Below are 26,158 nucleotides of genomic sequence, written 5' to 3'. Positions count from 1 at the left end.
TGCACGGAAAACACCATTTCTATCATTTTCTGCCGATTCTGCACTCTTTCTAGTAACCACTGCTGCTTCCCCTTCCGTTCGGCATCGTCTGCTACTCATTCCGAACAACTTGAATCTGTCGTCATTTTTTTTTTTTTTTTTTTTAAATTTTAGAAAACCCCACACCCCCATCTTCTACACAGACTCAACAATCTCTCCTTTGCAAATAAGAAACAAAACTCTAACAATCTTTCGCTGAAACCACTCCTCCGGCAATGAGAAGCTCAACAATTCTTTCGGCAATGAAAACAAACAGATAGATCATGCTGCGGAAGACCTCCCGCAGAACAGTCCGCCGGAGCTACCCGCGGGACATTTCCATGGACAGCTACTGTGGGACAGTCCGTGGGAACTACCCGCGGGATAGTTCGCGAACAACTGCCCGCGGGACATGTTCGCGAAAGCCACCCGCGGGACTTTTACTACTTTTTTTTATTTTTATTTTTTATTTTTTTGTCAATTTTTTTTTCTCTTTTTTTTGTAATTTTTTTTTTTTTGACAAAAAAAAGTAAAAAAATAGAAAGACAGCACCTCAATTTTGCCTCCAAGCGTCGCCATTCTGCAACGACGAGGGAGTCAGCTGGCCATTCTGTGACAGCGACAGGGTCTTCTTGGCACCATATATTTGCAATTTAAATCTATTGACTACCAGAGGTGCCTCTTGCTCGTCCAATGTCTCCAATTTTATCACCCGATTGTCGCCGACCTCCCGAGTTTGATATGGTCCAACCCATCTTGCCTTAAACCTTTCCTGTTTGATTTCATCTTGACCGTCGTACTTGAGTACCAACTGCCCCGGCTGAAACCTATTGAGTTTGTCATGCCACGCCTTATGTCTGTTTTGTGTTACCTCCGTCGCCCACTGTGCCTGCAGTCGTTGCACATCTAACTTATTTCCTTGCTATCGGTACCCTTCAAGTAATTTTATGGTGCGATGCATTCTTTTCCTCCTGTGCGGTCCGTTCACTGTGTACCGAATGGTGGGATCTTTCTTTTTTCTAGGTCTGTATTGTATGTCCTTCCCTTCTTCAGTTGTAACCTCATTTGCGTCATCTGCTTCTCTATATTCCTCCGGACACTCATTTTCCTCCTTTTTTCTGTGTTACCTCTGTCACCCACTGTGCTTGCAGTCATTGCACATCTAACTTATTTCCTTGATGTCGGTACCCTTCAAGTAATTTTATGGTGCGATGCATTCTTTTCCTCTTGTGCGGTCTGTTCACCGTGTACCGAATGGTGGGATCTTTCTTTTTTCTAGGTCTGTATTGTATGTCCTTCCCTTCTTCAGCCATAACCTCCTTTGCGTCATCTGCTTCTCTGTATTCCTCCGGACACTCATTTTCCTCCTTTTTCTCACCTTCGTTGACCCTTAGCATATTACAACTCGGAAAGAGTTCGTAGTCTTCTATCTGCCAGTGGTAAAGGCCATTCACTGAGTCCAGGTCGTCGTCATTCGATCCTCCGTCAAGTCTCAATACTCCTTCGTCCGGTTCCATTCTCCTCTTTCCTTCGTCATCACTCTCGCCTTCACTTTCAAAATCTGACGATGTTGCCTCCTCGCTGACCATTTGCGTGTGCAAGTCAATTATGAATCTTTTGCCTCCGCGCTCCATTGATAGGGTATTTCGTTTCCAATCATGTTTTACTTTTGCTTGCACCAACCAATCTCGTCCCAGAATAGCATCATATCCTTTTCTTTTCAATGGAATAACCACAAAATCCAATAAAAATGGTTGCGTACCAATGGTTACCGGTTGCACCCTCAAGGTTCCTAATGGTTTGATCCCGTGCTGGTCCGCCATGAGCAACTGGAATGTAGGTGGCCACAGCGTCGGCTTTCCCAACTTCTTCCAGGTATCCTCCAGTAAGACATTTACGCCAGACCCTCCATCAACAATTGTCTCTGTCAAAACATTTCCCAAAATCCCCATCTCGACAACCGCCAGATGACGTCCAAATGTGAGTGCCAACAGCATTGGGTCTGTTGTCATCACTTCCCTATTGTCCCTTCCTGTGTCCTCCGTTGCTTTCGAAAACGGTGTATGATTCAAAATGGCCGTCCGTAACTGGGGCATTGTGAGGAGGTCACTTATCTTGACCGGTATCTCCATTTGTAAGATCTGTCGTACAATGTTTTGTTCTGTGAAGTTCCTTGCCAAGGTGTCGATGATGTCCTTCAACTGAGATGTCCTCGCCGACGATGCCTTTGCAATTTTCGCTTGCGCTTCCCCCAATTTTCTCTTTTCCTCTGCTTGCCTCCGTGTAATTGCCAAAACCTCCTCTACATCTGTGCCGACAGTGATCAAGTTTACTCCAGACTTTGCACACTTGGAATATTCGTAATCGCCGGGTCCACACCATTTGCATAATAATTTCAATGTGTTTGCCACTGTACAATCCCGCGCAAAATGACCCCACAAATTACGTGCTCGACATTGAACAATCGGCCGTCTGTTTGCATCATACTGAATTCGACTTCGGCTCCCATTATTATTGTTATTGTTTGCATTGTTGTTATTTTGCCCTCTACTATTATTCCTGTATCCTCTGGATGTAGCACCAACAGTATTCTTGTTTCCGCTACTACTCGACAAGGAAGCCTCCTGTGTGAGAAGCACCTGCAGAGATCCTCGTCTTCATGTTAAAGGGGCAGTCTTTTGTCGAATGGCCCATGATCTGACAAATGTCACAAAATTGGTTCTCTGGACATGATCCTTTAGTATGACCGTCGGTCTTACACTCCATGCACCACAGTTCACTGCCTTTTGGCTCCCTCTGCATGTTTTTAAACTCCTTCATCATGCGAACCATATCCTTCTGTAGGGCACGAACCTTCTTGTTGCTGCCTTCGTTCTCGTTGCTATCATCTCCGACAGGCTCGTTGTCATCAGAATCAGAGGAGCTAGTTTTCTTCTTTGTCTTCTGCTCACTTTCAAGGTCCAGGGCTCTGTTATACGCATCCACATATGACGACGATGGCACAATTTTCATTTTCCTCCGCAACTTCGAGCGTAGGCCATCCACGAACGATCTTTTCTGCAATTCGTCTGCTGGCTTGCTTTCCATTTTGTTTATTAAGTCTTTTAATCCCCTGGCATAGACGCGGACAGTTTCGTGCTTCCCCTGTTTGGTATTGAAAATCTCTACTATGATTTCATTATCATCCCGCAAGAGTTTAAATTCTGCCAGGAACTCCTTTTTAATGTTATCCCAGGTATTCAACTTTTGTGGATCCGTATTCGAAAACCAATCAATCGCGACACCCCGTATGGTTGCCGAAAATTGCCTAACCCATTCGTTGGCATCTGTTATTCCGTTTGCCTGCCAAATTGTCTCACATGTCTTACAATGTCGGATGGGGTCGACGGTACCATCGCCTTCAAACTTCGGCAGCTTTTCTTTGGGTCCCGCCATCACAATACTGGAGGTCTAAACTCCCACACCGGTGGTCTGCACTCCCACACCGACGGTCTGCACTCCCACACCGGCGGTTTGCACTCCCACACCGAAGGTGTCGACAATTGCGAACTTTGGTGAAGAAGACGGATCTTCTGAAGTTGTTTCCTGCAGAAGTCTATCCCGGACGAAGAGGTCACTCCACGCTTATGCTCCCTCGGCACTGCGAACCGTGCGAGTTGATGCTCTTCCGTCTAAATTTTCCTCCCTCGGCAAACACAAATTCAAGAACTCCTCTCGTGCTTCTTCCACCAATTCCACCCACTGTCGAGTCTCCTCCAACAATTCTTCGGCGCTCCGGTTTCCGTCGGCAATCTTCTGAAATCTCCGTCGACGTTCGGCTTGCTGTGCCAAAATTAAATTTTCTTGCGCAATACGAGTTCCATCTTTTTCTTTGACCTTATTCCGATCTTTGTTAAGCTGATTTGGCATTAATCTTCATTCCTCCTGCCTTCCAGATTCATAAGGCAACGGCGCCAAATGTTTACCGTACTGGGAAAGAAATCAACACATACAGACAATGGAACAGAATAGCCGAATTATATTCGCATATGCCAGACATACATTATGCTTCATAAGATAAACGATACTAGATTATTGATGCTTTACAATGATCCCAGACAAGATATAAATACTACCACCGAACCTTCCCGAAGGAGTCCGTCGGCCACAAACATTATGTCCACTACAAACTATTTACCCGTCGACTACAAAATACAAAACACCGACAACAGTCAATCCGTCGGCTACAGAAACACCGCCGGAGCCATACAGTCGGCTGACAATGCAAAGAATCCTCTTAATTGAATATTTGTGGTTTATGTTTCCAACCATCTCTTAATTGACAATATCTTAGATTCAGCTACCTTGATTCCCACACCAAATATAATTCTTAATACACCGTGGATGCAATAATTAAGGTGCAGTAAAGACACACACTTCTCTTTAGTTAATCTTATGATATTCAACAGTCTTAAGGTGGGTCAACAGTCTTAATCTTATGATTTCCACTAGTTCAATTCTTTACTTCTGATGTTCTGCACCTTTTTATCTGATGAATACCATATTTGTTTCTGTTTATAATGTTGCGATGGATTCCCATAGGGAACACATTTCTTTTAGCCACGGTGACAAATGATTCCCATAGAGTTAGTGCTTCATATATTTAGTATGGTACAATATTTTTAGTTCCTGTCGACAATATTTACTGTGCACTTTTTTTTTTGGAAGTTTTCCAGCAATATAATAGCTTCTTATTGTAGCAATACGTCTTTCACAAATCTTTTGACGAGCATATATGAAGAGGTTAATATGCCCCCCATTGCTACCCCCGTTGCTACACCTGTTGCTACTCCTACTTCTACTTCTTCTAGAAATCCAACAGTGGTATGGACTAGAGAAATGGACAGAAAACTCCTAGATTTGCTCCTTGAGCAAGTCAATCTAGGAAGGAAAGGTGAAGGAGGTTTTCGTAGAGAAGCATGGATTGTTATCAAGAGGAGATTCAATCGAGAGTTGAAATTGAACCTTGGAAAAGCAAATTTCAAAAAAAAGTTGAAAACGTGGAAGACAGGGCATAGAATAATGGAGTTAGGAAATACAAGTGGATTTTCTTGGAACGAGATAACTCAATGTGTGGATGCTGAGGACAGCGTATGGGATGAACTTCTGAAGGTAATGTCCTCTTCAAAACTTTTTTCAATACTAATGTCCGAAAAATATCTAATTATTTAATTTTTGCAACATGTAGAGAAAAGAATTCAGGACTGCAAAAGTGTATAGGAGGCAGCCATTCAACTATTTTGATGATCTAGCAGTCATTGCGAGGAATGACGTGGTGGAAGGAAGTGTAGCTGGAATACCACAAGCTGTTGAAGATGGTAACCTTTATGATGAGGCTGTTGATCTGGATGATGATGATGATGATTTGAATACGCTTCTGAATGGTGCTGCTGATTTGGATGAAGATTTCCTTCAGTCAAATCAGTCCACTGCATCCACTAGAAAAAATCCTTCGACACCAATGACAAGGAGGCCAAAGAAGAGGAAAGCAAGCATGGCCGCTTCTTTGGATGTAATATCTGAAAGCATCCATGAGATACAGGAAGGAATCAATAAGTCGCACACCATCAAATTTGATAAAGAGGATACTAAGAAAGATGCTGCAGATTTGTTTGCTGCCTTGAAAGCCATCCCTGGAATCAGTCGAGAGACTATGACTCACATCCGATAATTTTATGCAAGAACCAACAAGAGCTATTTGGTTCTTAGAGATGGATGACTCAGCGAGAGAAGATTATATTAGATATAAATTTGGAGGATTATAATGGTTTTATTCGAAACAAACATTTAAATGTCAGTTTTTTTTTCTTTCAAGCTGAAAGACGTTGTCATACTTTTGTATTGAACTGCTGATCCAAATAGGATATTGCAATTTATTTTTGAAATCTATTTATGTTCCATGTCATTTTGATATAGTAATAGTTGTGTCAAACTACTGTGACAAACTGCGAAATCAAATGGCTTCAGTTATGTAGATGTTGAACATATGTATGGCATCGTCCATTGTCCAAAAACACAGCAATCCTGTAGCTTACAGCAGTAACCTGCAGCTTACAGCATAACAGCACCCTCTAGCTTACAGCAGTACCCTGCAGCTTACAGCAAACCTGTAGCTTACAGCAGAGCAGTACCCTGTAGCTTACCCTGTACAATCAGAACAACACTACAAACGAACTCACATTTATACTTGAAATGTAAAGGCATCTCAATAGTAGAGCAGTATGATATTTTTATTTAATCTTTCAGATTATGCAGCAGCTTTATTAGGTGTATTGTATTAAACTAGATTATTCAAACTTATATATCATTTCTCCTCTTGCTGGATGAACTTTGTGTATTTTTGGGTCTTGTATAATGCCCACGATTTTCTATTGCTTCTAATACTTATTGTCTTTATTGTTTATGTCTGCTGAAATAGAAAGACGCGATAAAACCAAATGTCCATCATTTTTGCCAGCTAGTCCTCAATTTCCAACTGCTAGAGAACATAGACACGACTTCACTACACTATCATTGAGCTTCAAAGATTTTAAATTGAGAGACCTTAGATGTATTTAATGATTCATATATGATATTGATATTTGGATCTTCTAATTGCTCTCCAAGTATGGTACTCTACACGGTAGATATTAAACATGGAATATCTAAAATCTTTTCCATATCTCTGTGTTCTAGATCACTAGCCATGCATGGAAGGGTGGAATGTACCAAAGAAAATGCTTGCATGCAATAGGTAATATACAAGAACATAAAGTGATAATTGAAGTGGTCCTTAACAACATATTAACAGCTAGCATTTTCAAATTTGGAGCATTATCATAGTGCCGCTCTAAAGATGTAGTTTACCATTGAGTATCACAGATGCAATAATAATAGTCCGTGTCATTACAAAATTATTAACTCATACCATGATGATTGTGGATGCACCTTTGTAACGCTGGATTCAGTGGATCATAGGGCTTATAGTCACCCAATATTTGTTGATAGATGCAAGAGATATGGAGTGTATATAACTGGTTTCTTGATCTCCCATAAAAAAAAAATTCATGGCTCTAAGCTCAAAAGAAAATCACAAGTTGCTTTATAATTTTTGTCAACCCATGAAGCCTTGATGTATCTACAGTAAGAATTTAAGCCTGGAGTGGGCTCATGGCTCCAAGGCTGCTCTCTGTCCTCTACATGAAATTTCAGCACAGTTCTCAGCTAAATTCTCCCTTATTTTTTCTCCTTTTTAAAGTTTACATTCGGTCCTCTCTAGCGCAATAGTTTATGTTTAACTTTATTTACAAGGAAAACGTAGGCAGCCTTCACCAACTCACACTTCAGTTGTTTCATTTTGCAATTTAGGGCACAACGGGTCTATTAACAATGAACAACACAACCCTGTAGAATCAGAATAGCACTACCCCGTAGCTTACAGCAGTGACCAAAATTGTAAAATAAAACGCTTGAAATCTTTACAACACCTCTTAGAATCAGAACAACATCAAAGCCTAGAGTATTTACTACTAAACTATAACACACTAGAAAAAGTTCAAATGATCATATAAAAGATTTAGTTGAGGTCATTATCATTTTATAAATTGGATTCTTCCATAATGAATGTATATAAAATAATATATCTTGCTAATTGAATGTTTCATTTTATTTGTATTTGTTCATATTTATACAGGTTCGATGGATTTAAATCTGCCAATTTGTGAGTGTGGCGCTGGTCATGTAGTATTGAAGACCTCGCACGCAACAAATAATCCAGAACGTAAATTCTATTGATGTCCAAATGGAAGAAAGGTTATTACTAATTTTTGTTGTATGCTTACATTTTTTGTATCAACTAATTGTTGTGGACACTACAAATTTAGATTTCGTATTACAAGGGGATACTGGTTGTCAATGATGTCCCCCCCCAACATCTACCATAGCACATGAAAGTACTGATTGCAAATTGTGCAAGGTCCGAGAGAGTGAAAACATGTTTCTTCGAGGCGTGTTGGGAATTATAATTGTTTCAATCTTACTAATCTTTAGGGACCCTATGCGTAAATGCAGTTAAAAGTCAAAGCAACTATTGTACATTGTAAATTATTTTATGATTTTTAATAGAAACGGTGAACATATTTAATAACGATTTGACTATTTTGTTGTTTGGAACTTGTTTCTAATAGTATTGTGGTGACTTCTATTCCATAATTTAACTTAACTCTAAAAATTGAAATTAAAAAAAAAAAATCTATAAAAGTAATCCAACACATTCAAATGTATAATGAAAAAAATATTAAATAACAATAAAAAAAATATTATTCCAATTCCGTTTTTGCACAACCAAATAGAGATTATACATATTCCCTATCAAATTTTGGGTGAACCAAACAGAGAAGAGGAATACGTATTCCAATTTTGTATTCTCGGAATAACAAACCCGAAATAAGTATTCCTATTCCTGTATTCCTATTCCGCTTGACAAATGGGCCCTAAGTGCTTTGAACATTTCATGTATTGTGTCTAGTTTTGTAATGAGGGGAAGTAGATGATCCTTCACCCTGTCTGCTAGTAATTTCATAGCTCTAGTATTGCCTTTTTACCATTTATTCAATTGATCACTCCCTTGGGGCAGCAGGTCTGATTTTTCTATTAACTGTTTTAAATCATGCTCCTTAAAGATCAACATTATTCGCAGTTTCCAAGCTGCAAAATTTGAGTCACCTTCGAGTCTATCTTCTAGTCTCATACCACTCACCATTTTGGCAGATGTAGGGTTTAAGAATATTTGAGTGCACTTGGATAGATAAATCTGATCAAGCTTGTCTTTTAGATCCCCTATGATACCATGTTAAATTCACAATCAGATTTTTACTCAATACTTATGTATATAAATATTCTTGCAATATATATTCTTTATATTATATAAAGGAACTTTGACCAATTAATAATTAATAATATTATTGTCACCACCTTTCACATAGAAGACTTAATAAAATATGTGTTCGATGTTTGAGGTAACCGACAGGATCTCTAATTTATAATAAGAGGGAGGTACCATGGGGACGTGACCCCTGCGTGCATAACTTCATTCAAACGACACATCAAATATTAACAAGGTTTCGGCGGATAGAAAACAATCACTATTATTTAATAACAATTATGCTCAGTCAATGCGAGATTAACAAACATCCCTTTGCCACCTCATGTCAACGTGACATGACAGACGTACAAGGAATACTCGATCATATGCGAGTAGAGACATGCCTTAGCAATTAGACTATGCCCGATGCCAATGCCAATGTGTGTACTCCTCCAAGTACACTACACTTAACGATGGCACTAGAGCAATCATTAACATGACCCACATCACTCTTGATATGTCAAATCATGGACAACAGGATGAATCATTATGAACAGACAGTAAAATATGCCCGATTGGGCATATTCAAATGATTTGACAACTACAAACTATATATAAAAGAGACTTTGAATTATAATTATTATTATTATTATATAATATTATACATATTTATTATAATGAGATTTATATATTACTCTATATATAATATATATCTATACAAATATAGATATATAAATTGATATATATTTAATATATCTACGTAGTTATATCTATAATAACATTTAATCCGGGGGATGTTCTTTAGGTTTACATTTTATGTTTTATCTGACTGAAGCTATAAAATATTAACACGGACTTCCTCTTCCTTTGCTACGACCACTGTAGGGATATATGTGGCGAATTGCATTTTTGATGAGGATGGTTTTTGGATACCTGCTAAAGAAATATTAAAGGTAAATTTCTTGCAATTTAACATTTGGTAATTATTATTTTATTGTTTAATAATTTAGTTTATATTTAAGCTTTGACTCAGATGTCTTTTTCACATTATATGCAAGTCAATGATCGCCTCCAATCTCTCCTACGAGTTGTTGATGGGGAGAAGCCCTCTTTGGGCTACATATATGAGGGCATGGATAGAGCCAACGAGGCCATTAGATGCCAATATGCAGGAATGTAGAAGTATGTATTTGGTTGATCATTGATAGGAGATGGCAAAATCAGCTCCACAGGTCTGTCCATGCAGCAGTTTATTACCTGAATCTAGCATTTCATTGCCAACTTGACTTCAAGGCAATTGAAAAGGTTCTAAGCAGCCTATATACAGCGATGCAAAGGTTGAGTAGTGATGGCAGTGCCTCGGCTGCAACCATTGAACTAGACAAATTCAATAATAAAGAAGGGGTGATTTTCTCTAGCCGGATGGCCATAGGTGCTTGGACATCACTACAGCCAGGTAAAAATAATATATTCTTAAAGTTAAGTTTATGGCTTAACTTTGTAATTGTAAAAGAAACTAATTGTTTTACTTTATCCTTATTTCAAATAGATGGTGGCAATTGTTTGGGCCCTCAATCCCAAATCTTTAGAAAATTGCCATATGTATTATGAGTCAGTCATGCAGTGCTTCTGGATGTGAGCGTAGTTGGTCCATGTTTGCGCATATCCACTCAAAGAGGCGAAATAGGTTGTTTGTGCAGAGGTTGAATGATCTTGTCTTTGGTCATTAAAACCTTCATCTTAGGACCAAACAAATTTTGGACGTTGACTCAACTCCAATCATTCTATAGGAGATTGATCTAGAGTCAGAGTAGCTCACTGAGGCTACCGATGCAATCCTCTCTTAGGCAGAGCACGATTGGGTTGACCAAGCAGATAGAGAAACTAAGGCTGTGCTTATGGCAGAGAAGGAGGCAAGAGCTTGTTTAGGCACTGGCAGATGCACATACGCACGCACAAACACAGGCCCTACTAATGTTGTTCATAAGTCCATCTCACATGCGGAGGCTATGACTGCTAAGTCCTCTAGGACCTATTGTAGACGCATTTGTATAAAGCAAATAGGATGCTCAAAGGATGAGCTTGAACTTGAGCTTCAGGATGATGATGAGGATTGAGCTAGAGCATGAGCAGATAGACTCTTTCTTTCATTTTGTTTACAAATAGTTTCATGGATTTTCATCTTACATACATTTATGATTTGATGTCAATGGTTTTATAGATCTTCATCTTACATACATTTATGATTTGACAACATTTACAATTCTATATATCTATGTCATTATGATCCTGTGATTTCTATTTACTTCAGCCACAATTTACATTTTACGTATGTGATGGATTTATCATTTATGTTCCTTGTTTATGTATGTTAGCTTCTATTTGATGATGTTATAGTGTGTTTAAGTTATATTCAATAAAGGGTGCATGAAATAAGTTTTAAATAGTTAGAATCTCTAAATTGCAAGGATTTTCACTTTGTCGATTTGTAGCCGAGTCATAGGTGGTTCATGAGTAGAGTCGGCCATTTTAGTTCCAATCTAATTCCATGTGTTGGTTCTTTGCAGTAAATAATTTATGTAAAATTAAAAGTAAATAGATCATTCAAATACATCTTCCTCTTCCCAACTCTACTAAAACTAAGGGAGAGGAGGAACTAGAGGGTCTAGCCCTAAGAGACTGCATTGGGCATGATTGGGCCTCCTCGCTCAATATGTCCAACTTAGTTTGTGTCTCGTCCCCATCCTAGGTGTAGCTTTGTCTCTAGCTTCTCTTAGCACTAGCAATAACTACTCAACTCAATGTAATTTAGTGTGAAACCAAACCACCACCTCCTCTGTAGCATGCCTCTTATATCATTGGTGTCATCCTCTTCAAAAACCACCTGAAATCTGTCTCAAATCCAATTCAAATTGATAGAAATCAGTTTGCAAGTATTTGGTTTACAAGTGCTAGGAAAACTATTTCCCCCTCTCAGCAAAATACAAGTGAAAAAGTGAAAAATAAATTAATTTGGGTTGTCTTTTGCCTTTAAGTGTTGTGCTATTAGACTACGATTGAGTTTTTAACGAAAACTCACAAACTTTTTGGAAAAACTCTGTAAGTACTCGACGAGTTTTAGGTGCTAGTAAAAGTCGTAAAAACTACTCAGTCCATAAAACTCAAACCATTTTTTGCAACTTGGTGAGTACTCGACCACTAATACATCTATGCATGTCACAATGACACAGATTTTGGCATTGTTTTTCACCCAAGAGAGATACATTCAAATGTACAATTTTCTTTCTACATGACCCTAACAACCTCTTTAAGAAGCACGGGTCTTGATTCAATCCTAGTTCCATTCTAGAAGCTCTGAGTTCTAGTAATCAAACAATGGAAAAAAAAATTAAAAAATAGTCTTGCACAAAAAATCAAAATGATTTTAATTACTATGGTGAACAATTTGTATATTTTTTGTATAAAAAGAGTCAAAACTGAGCTTGGTAGTGGAAGACATTTGTTTTGTCTCAAGTGCTCATTATTACCTTGGAGTAATGGAATGTGTCTTACACTTTGCTAACATCTGAGCCTTTGTGAAAGTATGATCTTCTCTAAATGAGAGTTTTCTCAAGCAGTTAACTATCTTGGAAGAAAAACAAGCCATGCCCAGAACATCAAAGTGGCATGGTTCTTGCTGGAAACGTCCTAAGTTAGAATCTTAAATGGTTTATGAAACAATTACACAGTACCAGACCCAGGATACCACACGAAGCTCAAAAGGCATGGCTTGAGGCCATATTGGAAGAAAAACAAACCGCATTGTGAGCCACAAAGGGGAGGGTGCCTAGTGCAAGAGCACCTTATCGCTGTCATGATGTTGCTTTTTTTGTTTGGAGCATGTCAGTGCTCTCATGTTGTAATAAGGCCTTTTCATGGCCATTTCCTATTTTTAGTAAGGTTCCAAGTGCAAATTTGGTCACTAGGTCCTGCATTGACCATGCTTTGTCAAAGAAGTCAAACTTCACCATTGGATGCAAAAATCAATGTAATAGTGGTTTTTGGACTCTAAGGGTTCTTCTAGTCATGTTTGAAACTATTTGGATCACTTGGATATGATAAATGCTCCAAACATTCAAAAAGTTGCAAAAACTTGTAAAATTGCATAAGCTGCAAAGTTGCAACTTTGCAACTTTGTGCACATAAATGTTACCCAACAGTTAACTGATTCAAAGAGCAGTTATGCCACATGGTTTTGGTGGGAACCTGGTATTCCATGCTTATATGGGCATCAAAATGTAATTGGTGAAGGTTAATGAAGAAATTGAGAATTTTTTGTGTTCAAAATACTGTTTTCTACGTAATTTTGCTGTTGCAGAGCCTTGTACGGATGTGTACAGATTGTAGAAGAACCAATACATATAATGATGTTTAAGGCATTGAATTAAATTTTCTTTGGTCCAGGCCTGAGGTCTCAAGGTGTTGTGAAGAGTGAGATCTAGCCAGATTAGTGATTGTTTTGAGACAAACGGGCAATTCCTCTTAATTCTACTGCTAGAAAATTCACATCTTTGGTGTAATGGAAGATTGCCTTGTGTATAAGATTTTGTTGATATTGGACTTAGCACACAGTGACTCCAAGATATTTGAAAGCAATCAGGGATTAGGCATCTTCATGTGACTAGCCAGTGCAAGAATGTATAGAGTGTGTCGTGAAGTTGTATAAAGAACAACAGTCAAATTTGTGGAGGATTTTGATGTTTAGGACAAAGACAGACCCTTTGCAAGTCTTGATCTAGTTGGATTGGTTGAATACCATACTGTTCTTTGTAAAGGCATGAAACTAGGCCTGAAAACTAGGGCTTCTCAAAAAGGTGGTTCTTTGGTGCAGTCAGGAGCCAATAATTTGGAATCTCAAAGTACTCAGGAAACAGTATCTGAGACTGAGGATAGTTTTTGAAGTCCATTGCAACAAATTTGAGTTAAACCCAAAATACTCAATCAGAAGGGATAATTGTTATTAGGTCTCTATTAGGCCAAACTTGGAGGAAGCAATACTTGGGGTCTTAAGGGCTATTCTAAGGAATCTGGTTGGTATAGTTGAGATTCCATAAGGGTGTTGAAAATATCTCTGCTCTGATGTCTTGGGAAGACGACGATCCTAAAATGCTTGGTGATAGGAATCCTTGAAGGGAATCTAAAGGAGATTAATTAAACCTAGGTTGTTGTTTGGTTAAGAGCCTTGCCCTCTGCATCAGTGGCACAATCATGAAAAGGTCCTATGTTTCAGTTGTTTCTAGTAAGAACAAATTAGGCAATAAAGTTAAACAGATAAAATTTATTTGCAGGAAGAAACCTATGGGAAAGGATTTGTAAAAGCAGTTCAAGACACAAGATAGTTTGACGAAGAGATATCGGAACCAGCAATCAACAAAGACCTGACAAGCTCTGCATTTTTTTGCAGTGAGTTAAGTGGAGCAATCTGTGTGATCCTAGCCAGCTCCTGGACTTCTGCCACTCACAAAAACATGACTGATACAGCTTCTATTTTTGTCCTTTATCAGCTAATGATTGGTAAAAAATTTATTCAATTTGAAAAGTTGCATAGGAAGATGGCAAGTCATTTTTCATTCAACTCTCATACAATTTGGTATGTGCTGAGCATTATTAGAGCTCACTTAGAATTCCACATTCAATGTAGGTGTAGAGGATAATTACAATGGCTATGCTGCAAGCTTGTTGAAGTGCATGGAACAGATGATACATAGAAAATCCTCAAAATAGAGAACTAAATAGAGGATTTTTTTCACCTCTATATGTCCCAAAGAGAATAACCCAAAAGCCAAAAGAAAACTGAGTTCCTTTAATCAGACACTTATTTGATAAATACAATTTACTTTATTTATAGTCTTACTAAGTGATTTGCCTAATCTGAAGATTCACGGAGGGAAGATTATGGTGCTTGAACACCAAATATTTAAAGTCTAGCAAAATATGTTTGTGCTCACTCCATAGCATTTATGAGTGTGAATCCAGAGCTTGATTGACCCAAAAGTGCTTCAATGACCTTAACATTGTACAATACATACTTCATCTATTCATCAAAAAGTAAGGAAAAGGAGCTTTATGATGCAACTAACTCAGATAATAAATATCTATATTGTGCTAACTCTATGGCACTTCTGAGTGTGACTGCAATCAGAGCTTGGTCAACCCACTAGTGCCTAAATGACCTTAAATTTGTACAACACAGGCATTGTTTTCTCATCAAAAAGGTAGACAGGAAGGAGCTTCATGATGCAACCAACTCCAATTATATTGATACATATTGTGCTAACTCTACAGAACTTAAGACCAAATGCAATCAAAACTTGATTGAACCAAAAGTGTCTCAGTAACCTTGAATGTGTAAAATGTAAACTTTATCTTCTCATCAAAAAGGTGGAGAAGGAGCTTCATGATGCAACTAACTCAGATAATATGTGTCCATTTTGTGCCAACTCTACAGCACTTCAGAGTGTGAGTGCAATTACAGCTTGGTTGACGCAAAGGCACCTCAATGACCTAACTTTGTATAACACAAACTCCATTGAGAATCATAAAACAGTTTCACGATGCAGCTAAATCAGATAATATCAAAGCATAAACTGATAGAAGTGTCAAGATTGTGGAGGAGATGTCTACTGAAGGACCAAGATCTGATGAAATTGGAGAGGGATGCTTTGAAAGATAATTCAACTCATGATGCGGTAATTTCTGAAAGGGATAATATATGTTCCAGTTTGAGGCTAATGACCATGAGGAAGAGCAAGAGAAAAGTGTTTAATATTTCAGGAATTTGATATTTTCTATGATGATAATCAGTTACTATATGATATTATAGACATACATATTCTATTAATTCATTTCTCATGTTCCTTGTGCATTATTTAAGTCTACTTTATTTGCTGAACTTTTCTCGAGTCTTTCAATGAGCCCAAGTATAAATATACCTTTTTTGGGCTGATGAGTTTTTGTTTAGTTAGATTTTTTGAAAAATGTTTTATTCGATTTGAAAATCAATGTCTGCTAGGGGCCCAAGATGCCAAATAGGATTGGTAAAGTGCAGTGAAAAGAATGTACAATGGAAGTTGTTCATTTTGGGAATTTGCTAGAAGAAATCTACTCTATTTAAGTAAATGCAGCAATATGGTGATAGCACAGCCATTTCATCAAAATAGGAGCACCTACCATATTTTAAACAGAATTTTAAGATAAGTAAGAGGCATTAAGTATGGTTCAGATTCACCATGTACATTCATACAATATACATGAAAGAAAATAAATTATTGGATTTATTAAAAATAACTATATAGCAAAGTTGCCGATACGGATATAGGTACGGGTACGGGTACGTGGGTACGGTATGCTGGTATGCCACATTTTTTTGGGGAGGTTAGGTACGTTTGGGCATGCTAATAGAGAAAAATAAATAAAAAATAAAAAATCATAACTATATAAATATTTGAAGCCTTAAAAATTTAGAATAACAAGTCATGCATGATAATTTGATAAACAAAACTCAGAATTTTCAGTAATAATTTAATATTACTAATTCAAAATATGATAATTTACTATCAATATGTCAAAACTTGAATTTTATGATAGATATATCGAATTTGGAACAGAACATACTCTGTTATGAGGCAGAAAATAGGATTTATTACTTTTTGAACTTCTGATTACATCTTTTGAACTGCATAAGACTCTAAAATATACGAACTTGAAGAAGAGCAATCAAATGCTCTCACCCCTGAACTGCCCAGTATGCATTCACATGCACGGAGAAATTTAAGTAAAAACTACACTAATCAAGGGAATGAACTGAGGTTTAACTAACTAACAATAAGTAAAAGATGGCCAATGACTGCTGGAAACAGCAATTTGCATTATTGCATGGAGCAGACAACACGAAGATTAAATAAAAGTTAAAACAAACTAAAAAAAGTTATTCCTAATTGCCTGTAATTCTGTGAGTGACTGAATGCATGGTGTTGTTCATCTAGTTAACTGCAGCATCAATCTTCACAGTAGTTACTAACTGCCCACCATATAAGTTCATCAATATCATCATTTACAGTAGATGATGTATGCAGATTAGAATCACAAGCAACCCCACAACCACTTGCACTAGGACAGTTGCTATCCGTCTGCACGTCCGGTAAAGATTGTGTTGCAGCTGAAAAATCCAAATCAGTTCTCTCTGGATCTACATCCCAATACTTTATGCCCCCTTCCTTGTACTCATTGTGACTATGAGTTAGAAGGCGCAAGTTGGAATGCACATAAACTAGTTCTTCTGCCTTACTTGCTGCCAATCGATTGCATTTCACTGAGTGAATAAAGGAGTATGTACTCCAATTTCGCTTAGATGAAGAGGAACTAGCAAGCTATTGAATCAAAGGGAGAGTCATACAAAATTGTCAATCAAAATAAAGTTAATATTTTTTGTCAATTTTACAAATAGTAAACAATATAAATAAAAATTTATAGGGTGCTATAAAAATGGAAGAACTTACTTGTGATAAAATTTTGATTGCAAGAGTTTGGAGGTGCGGTGATGTATGGCCATTAAGGTACCACCAAGCATGAGCATCCTTCGTATACTTGTCACGGAGAGCGGAAGCACTTTGACCATTGGAAGCTATAAAATCAGCAAACTCACTCGTAACTATATTCTCCATTTCACGATCTGGGAAGAGTTTTGTAAGTGCTTTCCTGCATCCTTCACTGACTTCCACATCTCTGTATGGTGGCACCCTTGATGGCATAGCAAGAATTTCATCGCTATAAAATTTGGGAGTCAAGGCAAATGCAAGAAGATGAAGTGGGGTGGTCATTTTATTCCATCGCTCAACACAAATTGTCTGCACCTCTTTGAAGAAAGTTTCTTCAGGATCTTGCTCCTTTTCATTGATGATGTGTCTCATTTTCTCAAGCATTGAGTCAATTCCATCATATACCTCTCCCAAACATGGATGATCCGTGCCGGTATAACGAATCATACTCATGATGGGCTCAGTGAAACTAAGAAGATATTCCACTCATTCCCACCAAGTGTCATCTAGGATCATTTGTTTTACGTTTGTTGCCCTCTCAGTACTGGATTGCCTCCATAGTGACCAGCTTTGACTAATAACCATGCTAGCAAGTGATTCTCGCACCTTCACAAGTCGCCTCAAGACGATTGTGTTTGATGCAAATCGGGTCTCAGCAAATTATTCAACATAAAAAAAAAAAATTTAAAAATACAAAGATGCATTCAAGTTTAAAATCTAAATTCATACTTACTAAAGTGAAATACAAAATTCAAAAGTTGAAGTGTTTCAATTACCTTTAGTAACTCCAACTGGGAAAATGATCTAAAAATGGCCTGTGACATGTGATGGTTTGTGATGAACATTTGGATCTCTTCAGCTTCTACATAGGTTTCTTTGATCCAATTTATTTTCCTACCCAACTTTTGTAGCATGAGGTTTAGAGAGTGCATTGCACAAGGTGTCCAAAATATGTGATCAAACCACGTCTCAATCAACATCCCTGCAGCTTTACAATTCTTTGCATTATCTGTTATTACTTGGACAACATTTTGAGGGCCAATATCCTGAATGCACTGTATAAGGATGTTAGCGATAAATTGTGCATCCTTTACTTGCCCTTCACAATCCACAGCTTTAAGAAACATTGCTCCTTTAGGGCACACTGCAATCACGTTGATTAATGGCCGATTTTTGGCATCCTTCCACCCATTAGAAATAATTGACACCCCTGTTTGTTTCCATGAGTTTCTAATAGGAGCCAAGTCAGTGTCTATGCTTTTTACCTCCTTTGCTAGTAAGGTGCTACGCACCTTCTCATATCCTGGCCCCATGTACCCTTTTGGAGCTTCATTTACTTTTCTCAACATATCCTGCCAATATGGTGATCGTACAGCATTAAATGACAAACCATTTGCATATAAACATCTTGCAACACTTTGATCTACAATCTCTCTTGTATCATTCTTAAATGCTCTCTCTAATGGCCCCTTGCTTCTCTTTCCCTTGACATGTTCTTCTTCAGTTCTATCCAAAAATGGGTGGCTCTCTACTACAACATCAGGGAAGTCATGAGATGGAGGAGGTTGCCTACTTGATTTCTTCCCTTTCTTCAAAGGATGGTTTGTGCCACATGAAACTCTTGCATCTGCTTCCTCTTGCTCTCTAATATATCCTGCAATATGTTGAGGTGGTAATCCATTACCATCCTCTCCAGGACATGCTTTGATACCCTGTTGGGGAATTGCACATAAATGGGCTTTCACACGACTGTATGAACTTTTGTACCTCACATTACAAAAATTGCATATCCATACAAATGTTCCACCCCCTTTTACTTTTTCTATCATTTGTACATATTTCCATAAAGGTAAGTTTGGATCAGTTTTGAAGGTGGATGAGCTAACATTAGTTGCCATAATCCTGTTAACAAAGATTTCAAAAACCAATTATTAAATAATAAATGTGAAATATTTGATCAGTTATCAAAATATAAATTATAATTTATAATACAACATTTATATTATTATTTATTTAAATTTTAACATTTCTATTACTATTTTTTTAATATTTTAATTATTTTATTAATATATTATTATAGAATATAATAATTTAGTCTATATTTGTTATTTTTAATTTACTATAATGTAAAATACTAAAATTTATTTATGTTTATAAATATTTTAAATTAACATTGTTAAACTCCATATATGAAAATAAATTAATAAACATTGAAAAATAATTTATAGATAAAAAAAACATATTGAAACGCAATATAAATTAATTAGACATAAATTAATAAACATTGTTAGTTTTGTAAGTTTAATTAAAACTAAAATATCAAAAAATTAAAGTTAAATTAATAAATTATATTGTATGTATAAATTACTTAAAAGTTATAATTTATAAATTTAATTCATTAAGGACTACACAAAAACTTATGAATTGTATACTATAATCTCAATCTCAACTATTACCTATTATTTTAAAAACCTTTACAAAAATAAATAAATACTCTTAATATTGAAAATATTAATCATAAAAAACTTTACAAAAATTTTAAAAAAATGATCGCATATTTATTCTTATAAAACATTAAGAAACATTACAAAATCTAAATCTGAAAATCAGATCACATAATAATCTTCAAAAACAAGCCCTGCGAACACGAACGCATAAGCTATGCAAAGAGCGAACAGATGCCGTGACCCGTACGGCTGCCCTTCTCCTGCAAACAGCGAACAGATGTCGTGACCCGTACGGCTGCCCTTCTCCTGCAAACAGCGAACAAAACAATTAAAATGCCTCTGCAAATGCAAATGACCCGTGTTGTATCAAAATGCCCTCTGCAAATGCAAACGACTTGGCGAAATACTAAGAATGGCTCTATTTAACTATCAAGTCCTACTACAACGAATTAGAAGTTCTATTTTACCACCATCAAATTGGGAAAATCATTCCCAAAATCGTGCAGCCTTCCCAAAATCATTAAAATTTCATCCAGATTCGCTGTAGAAAAAACACATTCCAAAAATCATTAGAATCCGTCCAAATTCATTTTGGAAATTTCCGAATAGATGTTGGATTCGACCGAATTTGGTGGGATTTGTACTAAAACATTTCAGCTTAGCAAAAAACGCATCCATGGCGAATTTGGAAGGTATTTTAATCGTACCTATTTCTGATACGATTCGTACCTGGAAACGACAGCACAAAGGGGCCGAATCTGCAACTATTTGGATCACTTGGATATGATAAATACTCCAAATGTTCAAAAGATGCAAAAACTTGTAAAATTGCACAAATTGCGAAGTTGCAACATTGCAACTTTGTGAACATAGATGTCACCTAACAGCTAACTAAATCAAAGAGTGGTTATGTCACATGGTTTTGGTGGGAACCTAGTATTCCATGCTTATATGGGCATCAATATGTAATTGGTGAAGGCTAATGAAGAAATTGAGGAGTTTTTGTGTATCAAAATATTGTTTTCTATGTCATTTTGTTGTTGCAAAGACTTGTACGAACGTTTCCAAATTGGAGAAGAACCAAAACCTATACTAACGTTTAAGGCATTGAATTAACTTTCCTTTGGTTCAATCCTAAGTTCTCAAGGTGTTGTGGATGGAGAGATCTAGCCAAATTAGTGATTGTGGGTCACAAAACCCTCAAACCTAGGGTTTTTGAGACAAACGGGCAATTCCTCTTAATTCCACTACTAGAAAAATCACATCTTCGGTGTTATGAAGGGTGGCCTTGTGTATAAGATTTTGTATATAATGGACTTGGCACAAACTGACTCCAAGATGTTTGAAAGCAATTAGGGATTAGGCATCTTTATGTGACTAGTCGGTGCAAGAATGTATAGGGTGTGTAGTAAAGTTGTATAAAGAATAATAATCAGATTTGTGGAGGATTTTGATGTTTAGGACCAAGACAAACCCTTTGGAAGTGTTGGTCTAGTTGGATTGGTTGAAAACCAAATTGTTCCTTCGTGAAGGCATGAAACTAGGCCTAAAAGGCCTTATAAACTAGGGCTTCTCAACAAGATGGTTCTTTGGTTGTGTCAGGAGCCAATAATTTGGAATCTCACAGTACTCTAGAAAGGGTATCTGAGACTAAGGATAGTTTTTGAAGTCCATTTCAAAAAATTTGACTTGAACCCAAAATACCCAATCAGAAGGACTAACTGTTAGTAGGTCTCTATTAGGCCAAACTTGGAAAAACCAATACTTAGGGTCTCAAGGGCTATTCTGAAGGGTCTGGTTGGTATAGTTAAGATATCAGAAGGGAGTTGAAAATATCTCTGATCTATGACGTCTTGGGAAGACAGGGATCCTAAAATGTTAACAAAAAAGTGCTTGTGTTAAACCTAGGTTGCGTGGATTGTAAGAGCGTGTAGGAAGACTCGCCTTGTGAGGAGTGAATTGTCTTGGAAGGGGTAGCTAGAGAGAACCTAGACAAGTTCATTCTTGGAATAAGCCTAGTGTGTAGGCTTTGTGATAGGAATCCTTGAGGTTTTTGTTTGGTTAAGGACCTTGCCCTCTACATCATTGGCACAATCATGAAAAGGTCCTATGATTCAGTTGTTTCTGGTAAGAACAAATTAGGCAATAAAGATAAACAGATAAAATTTATTTGCGGGAAGAAACCTATGGGAAAGGATTTGTAAAAGCAGTTCAAGACAGAAGATAGTTCGATAAAAAGATATCGGAACCAACAATCAACAACGACCTGACAAGCTCTGTGTGTTTTTGCAGTGAGGTAAGTGGAGCAATCTGTGTGACCATAGCCAGCTCCTGGACTTTTGCCACTCACGAAAACATGACTGATACAGCTTCTATTTTTGTCCTTTATCAGTTAATTATTGCAAAATTTGGTATGTGCAGAGCATAATTAGAACTCTCTTAGAATTTTGCATTCAATCAAGGTGTAGAGGAAAAATTACAATGGCTATGCTGCAGACTTGTGGAAGTGCATGAAACATATGCTACGTAGAAAATCCTCAAAACAGAGAACTAAATAAAGGATTTTTTTCACCTCTATGTGTCCCAAAGAAAATGACCCAAAGGCAAAAGAAAACTGAGTTCCTTTAATCAGACGCTTATTTGATAAATACAATTTACTTTACTTACTGTCTTACTAAGTTATTTGCCTAATCTGAAGATTCGTGGAGGGAAGATTATGGTACTTGAACACCAAATATTTAGAGTCTGGCAAATTATGCTTGTGGTCACTCTACAGCATTTATGAGCATGAATCCAGATCTTGATTGACCCAAAAGTGCCTCAAAGACAATAACATTGTACAACACAAACTTCATCTATTCATCAAAAAGGTAAGGAAAAGGAACTTCTTGATGCAACTAACTCAGATAATAAATATCTATATTGTGCCAGCTCTATAGCACTTCTGAGAGTGACTGCAATTAGAGATTGGTTGACCCAATAGTGCCTAAATGACCTTAAATTTGTACAACACAAACATTGTTTGCTCATCAAAAAGGTGGACGGGAAGAAGCTTCAAGATGCAACGAACTCCAATTGTATTGTACATATTGTGCTACCTCTACAAAACTTACAAATGAACGCAATCAAAACTTGGTTGAACCAAAAGTGTCTAAATAACCTTGAATTTGTAAAATGTAAACTTCATCTTCTCATCAAAAAGTTGGAGAAGGAGGAGCTTCATGATGCAACTGACTCAGATTATAGCACTCTATTTTGTGCGAACTCTACAACACTTCTGAGTGTGAGTGTAATCAGAGCTTGGTTGACACAAAGGCACCTCAATGACTTTAACTTTGTATAATAAAAAGTTCATTGAGAATCATGGAGGAGTTTCATGATGCAACTAAATCAGATAATATCAAATCATAAACTTATAGGACTGTCAAGATTGTGGAGGCCATGTCCACTGACCGAATAAGATTTGATAAAATTGGAGAGGGATGCAAAGAAAGAATAAGTAGAGGAAGCATTGAAAGATGATTCAACTCATGATGCAGTAATTTCTGAAAAGGATAATATAAGTTCCAGTTTGAGGCAAATGACCATGAGGAAGAGCAAGGAGAAAAAATGTTTAATGTTTAAGGAATTTGAAATTTTCTATGATGATAATCAATTATAATATGATACTATAGACATGCATATTCTATTAATTCATTTCTCATGTTTCTTGTGCATTATTTTAGTTTATTTTATTTGCTGAACTTTTGTCAAGTCTTTCAATGAGTCCAAGTTTAAAGATAACTTTTTTGGGCTGATGAATTTTTGTTTAGTTAGAATTGTTTTAAATTATTTTATTTGATTTGAAAATCGATGTCTGCTAGGGGCCCAAGATGCCAAATAGGATTGCAGAAGTGCAGTGAAATGAATGTACAATGGAAGTTGTTCATTATTTTTGGAATTTGCCAGAAGAAATCTACTCTATTTAAGGAAATGCACCAATATTGTGATAGCGCACCCATTTCATCGATATAGGAGCAGCTACCATAATTTAAACAGGATTTTAAGAAAAATAAGAGGCGTTAAGTATGGTTCAGGTTCACCATGTACATTCATACAATATACATGAAAGAAGATAAATTATTGGAGTTATCAAAAAATATATATTAAAATAAGTATCAGACAATAGATTCTCATGAAGAGTAAGGGCTAGCTAAGTAAAGAAAATTTTGATAATTATTCTCTAGATTTAAATAATTGATATGACAAGAATCACATTCATTACGTGTGCAGTTAAACTCTTCTACGTAGGATTTAAAAGTTATGTATAGAAGTATATTTAGCGCGTATCATATAAGAAAGAATGTCTACATTACTGATACAATCTATGACATAATTGACAGTAACTCGTCGTAGTTTTAAATTCTCTATATTTATATCAATATAGAATGAAAAAGGAAAGTATATATCTGCATGGTAGTTAAATTATCTCTATTGATAGAACCCACTGTCACTTATCTTCATTCATATAACTCACTGTCATTTACAATCCCAGGGCAGTAGATGCTTTATATTACTAATTCCAAGAACCACAACTAACAGCAACTGTGCGCTAGTCATGAATGTGGAACTCAAATGACTATCGCTCTTCCACAAAGAACGCACTTGAGCGTCACTTTTCTCGCACGCACAGAGGAAACGGAAAACAAAAAAAGTCGAAAAACAAGGTTATAAGTCAAAGCAACCCTAGCAATTGAATTTTCCTAAAAGAAGTAAACATCTTTTGAATTAAACAATACTGATAACTTACAATTCAATCGTAGGTTCGGAATAAAAAATTTAAAAATTTATACATATGATCCAAATTCGCAATGAGCGAAAGTTTTTCACAAAAGGTACACCAAATAACTAAGCGCTAATGTTAGCAACAGTAGTACAAGTTTTCCCAAAACCAGGAATATTCAAAAAGTTCAAGCGATGTGAAATATGGACCTGAGGATTTGAATGCAAACAGCTCCACTGTCCATTTCCTACTGCCAGAAGCAAAATTGAATCCAATTGTATCATTTACTGACGTGTTCATCAAACTCACGGGAGCATGCTCTCATCGAGTTCATAATGTCGTGTGCGATATCATTCAAATATTTGGGCATCCAATCCTCAATCTGATCAAACCACTGTGCCAATGTCATGTCTTGCCCAACTGCTTGATCGCTGGAGCCAACAACGGACTGACGAGAAGGACCGGGGCCAGGGTTAAGTTCAGGGCGAAGCACTGGGCTAGGGCTAGAGTTAGAGTAAGGATTAGAGCTAGGGTTTAGACTGGGTTTAGACTTTGCTTCGAAGAACACTCTGATGATGGTCTCGGCTCCGATTTTGATAAGGTCACCGTTCTTTAGAATTCGGGGCTTGTGTGGGTGGAGCTTTGAATTGTTGAGGATAGTGCCATTTGAAGTATCGAGGTCTGTGACCGTCCATTTCTTGGACTGGTTCAACTCAATGAGCAGATGCCTCTGAGACACGCCGTCTTCCTTGATGACAAAGTTATTCCCCTTCACTACCCTGCCTATGTTAATCTTCTTCTTCTTTGTGCAGTCGATCGTTTCGCCTTTGCGAGGGCCCTTCTCCACACGGAGGAAAAGCAGGCGATCCTTATCCATCAGGCAGAAACATGTGCATACGCTTCTCCAATGACACAAACCCCTCGGCTCTGAGCGACACAGAACTTCCGCCTTTTTCTTTACTGCATTGATTTTCTATTATCTCCCGCTCAAAATTAAACATCATATTTCAAAAGAGTGTTTTCTGAACAAACATGGGAACTCTCTAAAATATGTCAGTCTTTTTTTGAAAAAATTTAAAAATAAAAAAATAAAAGAAGAAATTTAAGTCAGTACAGGAGATTTCCATGTGCTAAATTATGTGATTATCATTTTGAAAAATTAAAAAGAAATTTAAGTCAATTATATATGCGCTAAATCTTTATATAAGTAGTCTTATATTGTTGTGATCATATGTACACCCATAAACACTACTACAATTATAGGCTATGAAAAGATCTCTTTCCTTCCATTCCTTTCCCTTCCTTTCGATGAGAAACTTGTAAGTTAGAATGTTAGAATGCATTCTCGATTGTGATGAAATTTGTCAACATTGATGCAAATAACTCCACACTCTAGAATCTTATTAAAACAAAAGTTATTATTTTTAGCTTTTTTGAAAGTTATAAAAATTATAGTTGTTACTCAAGTCCTTTA

At 36.9% G+C, this 26,158-nt stretch overlaps 1 protein-coding gene across 1 annotated transcript in view; it reads right to left on the bottom strand.

The window, feature by feature from the left end:
- LOC149568149 (uncharacterized) overlaps window positions 1-25,703 on the bottom strand; it is a 30,746-nt gene extending 5,043 nt beyond the window's left edge. The window contains exon 1 of the mRNA XM_089821145.1: window positions 24,894-25,703. Coding sequence (XP_089677271.1) covers window positions 24,965-25,561 — 597 coding nt within the window. The 5' untranslated portion in view covers window positions 25,562-25,703 and the 3' untranslated portion in view covers window positions 24,894-24,964. The remainder of the gene's footprint in view (window positions 1-24,893) is intronic.
- Window positions 25,704-26,158: the final 455 nt, after the last annotated feature.

The sequence above is a fragment of the Cupressus sempervirens genome, chromosome 3 (genome assembly GCF_028749045.1).
Source record: "Cupressus sempervirens isolate cs-2001-9-10 chromosome 3, ASM2874904v1, whole genome shotgun sequence".
Taxonomy (NCBI): domain Eukaryota; kingdom Viridiplantae; phylum Streptophyta; class Pinopsida; order Cupressales; family Cupressaceae; genus Cupressus; species Cupressus sempervirens.
Note: the sequence above shows the minus strand (reverse complement) of the source record. Positions and strands in the feature narration are given on the sequence as shown.